An 8115-nucleotide genomic window follows, 5' to 3' on the forward strand; every position below is an offset into this window, starting at 1 on the left:
CGGGGTTCAAACCCCAGCCACTACGAAAAAAATCTAATTTCTTTTTATATAGTTATCGTAATGTTACGTGATCCGTGCGAAAAACGCGAGTTTCTTTCTAGTCAATTTATTAAAGATTCAAAATTAAAAACTAAGATTTTAATATATTTTTTTAAATAATAATTTAAAAGTGAATACGATCCAACAAGATATGTATGATTTTTTCTTGTCAAAAAAAAAAAAAGATCTTTATGATTTTTTTTTCCTTGAATAATGGTAGTTATCTTGATGGATAAGCTAGCGAAATTTTCACGACATTTAATTTGTACTAAATGTATTTTTTTTCTAAATTGCAAGACTGCCCTCCCTTGAATTGTGGAAGGAACAAAATTATATGGTTGTAAATTAGTCGTGATCCCGTCCGGATAAATTGCTTCGCAAGATATAGCAATACTGTTTTTTCTTTCCACGCATTCCACTTGGAGTGATTTGTTTTAGTTTTAGTTTTCTTGTTTACTAAGCCACCACGTTTGAATATAAATAAGATTGAAAACGTTCCTTCTTTCTATTTCTATATTTTTACTCTAACAATTGGTTTGTTGAAATTTTTTACTATAATTAACCACGAAAGGTTTGTTGAAATCGAAAGAGTTTAGAAGAATATCAAAATGTCTCGGTATGATAGAGCTATCACAATTTTCTCTCCTGATGGTCATCTCTTCCAAGTAAAGTATGCTCTTGAAGCCGTTCGCAAAGGTAACGCCGCTGTCGGTGTTCGAGGTACCGACAGCATTGTTCTCGGCGTGGAGAAGAAATCCACTGCCAAACTGCAAGACTCGAGGTTAGGTTTCACACTTTTTAGTGTTGTACCATGCAATATATTCCATGCTAGATTAATCAGGACTCTAGGGTTTAAAACTCGATGAAGAATTGAAGACACTTGCATCATAGTATATCTTACCTTTTTTATTTATTTTGAGAATGCTATGCTTTTATTATAACCACTTCTAACTTGAATCCTGATGTGTTAAGTGTTTTAGTTATGTCATTTGTGATGTTAATTATATAATGCTCCGTTGCTCAATCAAGTAGAACTAGAAGCAATTTTTTTCCTTCTTCAAATTCTCTGGGAATGTTTATTTTTCTTATACATCTACTATATCGAAGTTTATCCAAACTGCTTATAATATATCAACAATGCTAAACTTCCCGAAAAAATGTACAGCGACATATTCACGATGGAATTGGGCTTGTTGCAACAAAAAATAATAGCACCACAACCTCTGTATTCCACTAATACCGGACTTTACACCAATACACATTAAACACATATGCAATCGTGAATTTTCAAGAGGCAATTAGTCGCGCTATATAGCAGTGCTAATTGGTAATCAATGATCGACACCCTCAAAGAGATGAAGGAGATGGATCACATGTGCCACAATTTTTTGGGGTTTTTTTTAATTGAATTTATTGTGAATTATTAGCCACTTGATTAATTGGAATTAGTGGTTGAGATTTGGTGTAATTCTAATGACTTACACATGGTGTCAACAGATCCTGCCTCATATATATAATATGGATTTGGGTTTTTTACAATCATTCTGCATTTGTTTTGCAGATTGGTGAGAAAGATTGTTAAATTGGATGATCACATTGCCCTTGCTTGTGCTGGACTAAAAGCCGATGCTCGTGTCCTTGTAACCCGGGCCCGAGTTGAATGCCAAAGTCATCGACTTACTGTTGGGGATCCTTGTACCGTGGAATACATAACCCATTACATCGCAGGTCTTCAGCAAAAGTACACACAGAGTAGTGGTGTGCGACCGTTTGGGCTTTCGACTTTGATCGTTGGCTTTGATCCTTACACCGGGTCACTGTCTTTGTACCAAACCGACCCTTCCGGTACATTTTCGGCTTGGAAAGCTAATGCAACCGGAAGAAACTCAAATTCAATCCGTGAGTTTCTAGAGAAGAACTATAAAGACACCTCTGGGCAAGAAACTGTCAAACTGGCTATCAGGTCGTTGCTTGAGGTGAGTTAATTATAATAGATCAAGTAATTTTGTTTTTGGCTATTGCATAATTATAGTACTATTATAGAGTAGTATTTTCATTTGGTTTTTCCTTGTCTGCATTATATGTAATTAGGTTGTTGAGAGTGGAGGGAAGAACATTGAAGTTGCTGTCATGACCAAGGAGTATGGTCTGTGTCAACTGGAGGAAGCTGAAATTGACGCCATTGTCGCTGAGATTGAAGCAGAGAAAGCAGCTGCTGAGGCTGCAAAGAAAGTTCTTCCCAAAGACACATGATTCTAGGTTTCTTTTGTTTTGTACAAGCATGATCCTTGTTAGATTTTGTCTCTAGCCTACGAGTCAAGCAACTCAAAGTAAAATGGCATTGAATACTATCTCCGTTTTTAAATACATGTCGCAATTCACATAACTCACTTTAAACATATTTTTTTAACTAATATATAAATACAAATGTTAACATATAAGATGTTGCATGTTATTAATTTGTATTCATTTGTATTATGTCATGTTATTAACATATTATCTGGCCTAATACTGAATTAGCAATTCTTCATAGGAAAAACACAAACACCTTTGTTCAATACATTGTTTAAGAAAATTACTTTTCCAAAACAAAAGTATACATTTTGAATCTAAAACAAATATTTCTATCACAATCCCATTCTCATGATCATATAGAGAAAAATCTCATTAATAGTATCAACAGGCCCTGGCATACACCAATGAACACAATCATTAATGCTTGCATTTTTACCAGACACATGCCCATATTTGTTAGGATGTCCATCAGGCCTCATCAACATTGCATCTGTTATATCAATCAAACCAAAACGTGAACCATTTTTCCCTGTATTGTTCTTTGCAGCACTAAATTCATCCAATTGTATTTGATGTATAATCTCTAGACCATATGGATGCACCTCCCATTTTTGTTCATTAGTAAATGGTTGTGTTCTATTACAACCTCCACCTCTGTTCCATTCGCCATTCTCGAAATGATTTGGAGAATGTGTCACCAAAAATGCCAACCCTTTGAAGAGATTAGGATTCATGATAGTTTTGAAAGCTGTTCGATACGCTTTCTTGTATCCGTAATAGTTTAGTTCTATTGAGTTGTTGCATTTTTGACATCCAACAATTGTACCATTTTCGTAGAATGTGAATGGTCGGAAAAACCATTGTCCACCGGAGAAAATCACGTAGTCGAAATTTTCAATTCGACTTGTCCAAGCTGTATCTGGTTCATCTAGATAAAGACTCTCGGGTTTGTAGAAATTAGAACTATTGTAGATGTAAGATTTAGAGGATTTTACTAGAAAAGGGGACCATAGCATTGCAATGGTAAAATTATAATCAGCATAGAACCACCATTTGAAATATGTTAGGTCTTCAATTGATGATACATATTTAGTTGTAATTTCCTCAGGACGAGCAACCTGAAAGGGTGTACTTAAATTAAGTTTTATTTTGGTAGCAGAATTGCAGAAGAAAAATATGATCAATTGATACCATATTATGATAGTGAAAGAAAGAACTCTATCATTTATCGAAATTAAAAAGAGATACTTGAAAGAATTGGTAGTTTATGTTTTTATACAAGAAAATTATACATATATTACTGTTCTAACTTCTAACAGGCCGAAGCCCGTTTCCTTAACGGACGGGTCATCCTAAATCACTAACGCAATGAAGGACCATCACATAGACTTGTCCTAATGGCACCATAGAAGACCGAGTCAAGACCATCTGATCGAGTCAGGACGGTCTCATGGAGGGAGAATCATTTGCCTACAATTTTCCTTGAAGACAGTTGTCCAAGAGACAATTTGGGGTCCCTATACCCTAATTCTCCTAATACGAGACTTGACTAATTGTTCAGGCCCTAGCATAACAACACATCTTCAAGGTTATATAAGCTTTTGATCACCAACGCTTCATTTTAAACCTAATCACCACCTTAAGCACATCTTAATTTGAATATTTGCATATACACCCCCTCCTCCGGACCAATGACACATATCCGACCAAACACCAATGTCCGAAAGACTGAGGAGCTTCCTTCCACTGGTCTGCCGTCCGAAGTTCTAGATCCGAACATTTAACAAATGAGGTTTAGTTATATTTTAGTTCATAATTTTTTTTTTACTTGTATAAAACCTTAGAGGAAATAACTTTTTATTTCCTTAAATATGTTGAGTACCAAAGTTATCATACGCCTCTAATTAGAAAAGTATATCTTTAACATTTTGGGCACTGACACCATGACACAGCTAACATGACTACGATGGTACTCTCTTTTTAGGTGCTATTGACTATAAAGAAGAAACAAAACAAACAACAAAGAAAATCTATATTGGGAACTTAAACTCAAACTCCAAAAAATATGCTTACTTACAGCACCACTGAACATAGACTATATATATATATATATATTTTTTTTTTTTGAAAAAGAGCATAGACTATATTTGATAATACTAATGTAGAGTATTCTGAAATAAACCTGCGTTTATTTAGACAAATGTTGGACTTGTAATGAAGTGCTTTCAGCTTAGCAAACAAAACTGTGTTATTGGACTAAACTATTGGGATAGTATGGGGCTTATAAACTATTACACCGACCTTGATTTAATGGTTCCTATTTATTACTCCTAAATTTTACTCCACTTTGTTATCTCCATGTGCATTGTACGGTTGTATAATAATGCATATACTCCTATTATAGGAAGAAGATAATTTGGAAAAGACAATTCTAAGTCCCTTTCAAGTTTTCAAGTTGACAAGTACTGGATTCAAATCCAACCCTTTCATTACAACAAAGTTCAAATTTGTAGCTTTGTTTGGAAGTTTAGTAGGGAGAGCTTTTGAAAAAAAAAGTAAGGAGAAAAGGAAAATTGAAAGAAGATAGACCACTTCAATGGAGGAATTTATTTTCTTTCAAAATGAAATAAAAATACTATTATCTCAATAAGGTAAAAGATTTCTCATTTTCACTCTCTAACCCATAAACCAAACCTAGATTCGTCGTTGATTTGAGGTGAGACCGTCAATATTTACACAATTAGTTTATACAATTAAATAATATCAACCGTTAATTTAAATTGGATGGGCCGACAGCTATAACCCGTTACCAATCTATAACACTAAATCTGAATTCCTCAAAACCCTCTCTTCCCCTTCCTTTCGAATTTCCAAACAAACAATTTAAATGCAAAGAAAACAAATACAAGGTGGGTCCTGGATTTCTTCTAGTACTATTTTTTGATGCATCATGTGACCGAGTATACCTAAAAGCCAATGATTTTTTGTCTGTGTGTGGGTGCAATTTTTCATCTAACACGTTTGAATCTTCCTCTTGTTTTTTCTACTTTTTAATAAAAGCATAATAAACAATGAAAATAAAAAAATGAAGTTAGTACCATTTGAAAAGTGTTTATATCATTGTCAAGTTATATGAAAAATTTGCTTATCTATTTTTGGTCAAAAGAAGTTACTCCTATATGACAAATTTGCCCAAAAAAGTTTGAGCAATTTCAATCCTTAATTTTGGTCAAACTGCAATTTTAATTTAATTGTATATTTTTTGTCTTCCATTTCAAAAAAAATAAAAATGGCCAATTTATAATTTTGATAATTTTAAAAAAATTCTGAAATAGAAGACTAAAATCTATATGAACAAAAATTTCATATAAGAGACCAATACTGCATTTAGCCAAAAATCTATATGAACAAAAATTTCAAACAACCAAACTAATATTGGGGATGAAATTAATCCATCAGATTAAGGCTTGAAACAAAAATTAAAGAAGCAAATAGAGTACTAATCAATAAATAAATCTGATTAAACAAAACTTACAGAATTCAAGAGACATAGCAATGATTCCATTTGATTTCTCCCAATAGAGTCACCGACAAAAGCCATTGACTTTCCCTTAACAATCTTGAAAAACTGAGTTGCATCAAACAAAGGAAGTTCACAATTATCAGGTTTCCATCTCCATTTAAGAAAATCACTGTCTGGTCTTCCATGAATAAGACAGTTCTGTTTCTCAGTTATAAAAGGACATGTTTGATTGTAATAAGGTTGTTTTAGATAAGGAACCCATGTTCCTAAGAACAAGTTGTTACAACTAGTTGTAATAGGTTCTACAATTGGATATAGTACTTTTGATGATGTTTGATTGAAGTGAATGAGAAGAGGAAGAAGTATCACAAGAATGAGTACTGTGAGTGGGAACAAGAAAATCCGTTTAGGTTTGAAAATCTCTGTTGCCTCACATGTCTCCATGACTCTATGATAATAATAATTTGACAAAATGTTTCTCAACTTTAAAGAAACAAACAAATATGCTATTTAGTCAAAAAAAAAAAAAAAAGAAGGGTAAAAGACAACTCATAATGTATTGGAAACTGCTCAATGTGGTCATCATCTGCAAGCTACACTGCAATCGATGTTTTAAACAAGAGAATAAATCTTTTATTTTAATTCTGACTTTGACAAGATAAAGAAAAATCAATTTAAAAGATAAAAAAATAAATTTAATAATGAGTTTTTGAGAAATTCAAGATTAGAGATAAAAAAATCAATTTAAAACAAAAAGTACAAACTTTTTATAACTAATTTTATAAAAATTAATTATAAAAATTTGTAACTAATTAACGTGACATTCATGATCATTTTACCATTGTACTCAAGGAGATTTGAACTCGAAATCTTGAAGTTACATGTTAATCATTTTTCGCTAAGTTAACATATCAAACGTTTATAAATTAAATATTAATTAAAGACAATTGCATATAGCTGAAATTAATTGTATCCAATTATCTAAAGAGATTACTCTCTTCGCTCTAAGTTATAAGTCTTTTTAAAAATTTAGAACAATTTAAAGAATATAGTTAATTTTCTATTCCCACTAGTTCTATTTATAAGATATAATTAGGTCATCAAAAATTGATGCAATTAGTTCAAAATATGGATCATATACATAAATTTTTGTTGACTCAAACGTCTTTATAAATAGAACCGGATGAAGTATTTTGTATATGAAAGTTAGAGAAACTATTCGTTAATTTACAAAAATATGATATAAGTTTTAATATTTAGCCATAGATCGTTACATACAAATTATAGCATATCATCAAGAATAAAGAAGGAAGAAGAAATTGTGTACCTTTGAATTAGGTTAATGATGGATACCGCAGACAACTGAGAGGGATGACTACCCTCATTCCGTCTAGCTTTAGTTTTTCACAATGTTGTTCAGAATCATTAACCGTCTTTGGGCAGGGACCTCTCTTTGAGCTTAGCTAAATGGTCCAACTCATCACGTTCATTTAGAAAGAATAATCCAATCAAAATGAGTGTCGTTTTAGGCTTTGGCACACATATTAAGAAATGGAATGAAATAATCATTGGATATAACGTTTTTACTAAACTGCCCTTACTTTATAAGAAAAAGACAAAATTAAAGTTGCATTGAAAACTGTGTGGGAGAAAAGTTTGAGTATTTATTGAGGGTAAAGTTGGAAGAAAAAAATTAAAGTTGTATTGGAAATGTAAAGTGACATTCATTTTGGAACAATTTTTTTTTCTAAAACGACACTCATTTTGAAACGGATGGAGTATTAACTTATAATAATTGATTATTGTCAATCCATAATTGATTAATTAAATCATTAATCCAACAAAATATTCTTCATTAATGGTATGAGACAGATAAATTAATATAATTAGGAGAAGATGGAGTAATGCATATTAGTTTTTTTATTGATATTGTAAGATAACTTATAATACGAGACATCTTGTCTTTTGTAAATGACTTTTAATTTGAGATAGAGTTTTTATTTTTACAAGTCAAAATGAAACCACGAAGTTAATTTAAAAAACAGAAGATGAGAAAATTTATATGAATTAAAGTGGCATTTGTGATCATTTTACAATTGTATTTGAGGAGATTTGAACTCGAAATCTTGAGGTTGCAAGCAAATCTATCATCGCTAAGTTAACATCTAAAGAGATTACTCTTTTCGCTCTAAATTACAAGTCATTTTAGAAGTTTCAGACAAATTAAAGAATATAGTTAATTTAGTATTCCCTCTAGT

At 31.9% G+C, this 8115-nt stretch overlaps 2 protein-coding genes across 2 annotated transcripts; one reads left to right on the forward strand and one right to left on the reverse strand.

The window, feature by feature from the left end:
* The first annotated feature begins 440 nt into the window (after window positions 1-440).
* Window positions 441-2477, forward strand: LOC25485960 (proteasome subunit alpha type-7). The gene is made up of 3 exons (XM_013607101.3): window positions 441-820; window positions 1601-2015; window positions 2131-2477. The coding sequence occupies exons 1-3, from the start codon at window positions 648-650 to the stop codon at window positions 2290-2292; spliced, it is 750 nt and encodes a 249-aa protein (XP_013462555.1). The 5' UTR covers window positions 441-647; the 3' UTR covers window positions 2293-2477.
* A 55-nt stretch (window positions 2478-2532) lies between these two features.
* Window positions 2533-6432, reverse strand: LOC25485961 (protein trichome birefringence-like 21). The gene is made up of 2 exons (XM_013607102.3): window positions 5870-6432; window positions 2533-3452 (listed from the first exon to the last, which is right to left on the reverse strand). The coding sequence occupies exons 1-2, from the start codon at window positions 6299-6301 to the stop codon at window positions 2667-2669; spliced, it is 1218 nt and encodes a 405-aa protein (XP_013462556.1). The 5' UTR covers window positions 6302-6432; the 3' UTR covers window positions 2533-2666.
* Window positions 6433-8115: the final 1683 nt, after the last annotated feature.

This window comes from Medicago truncatula, chromosome 2 (assembly GCF_003473485.1).
Source record: "Medicago truncatula cultivar Jemalong A17 chromosome 2, MtrunA17r5.0-ANR, whole genome shotgun sequence".
In the NCBI taxonomy this organism is placed as follows: domain Eukaryota; kingdom Viridiplantae; phylum Streptophyta; class Magnoliopsida; order Fabales; family Fabaceae; genus Medicago; species Medicago truncatula.

Bases quoted from the DNA above. Each gene is read 5' to 3' on its own strand.
- LOC25485960 (XM_013607101.3), top strand. From the start codon at position 648: ATGTCTCGGTATGATAGAGCTATCACAATTTTCTCTCCTGATGGTCAT. The intron at 821-1,600 runs GTTAGGTTTCAC...TTTGTTTTGCAG, and splicing joins GCCAAACTGCAAGACTCGAG to ATTGGTGAGAAAGATTGTTA. The intron at 2,016-2,130 runs GTGAGTTAATTA...ATATGTAATTAG, and splicing joins CTATCAGGTCGTTGCTTGAG to GTTGTTGAGAGTGGAGGGAA.
- LOC25485961 (XM_013607102.3), bottom strand. From the start codon at position 6,301: ATGGAGACATGTGAGGCAACAGAGATTTTCAAACCTAAACGGATTTTC. The intron at 3,453-5,869 runs GTAAGTTTTGTT...ACACCCTTTCAG, and splicing joins TGCTATGTCTCTTGAATTCT to GTTGCTCGTCCTGAGGAAAT.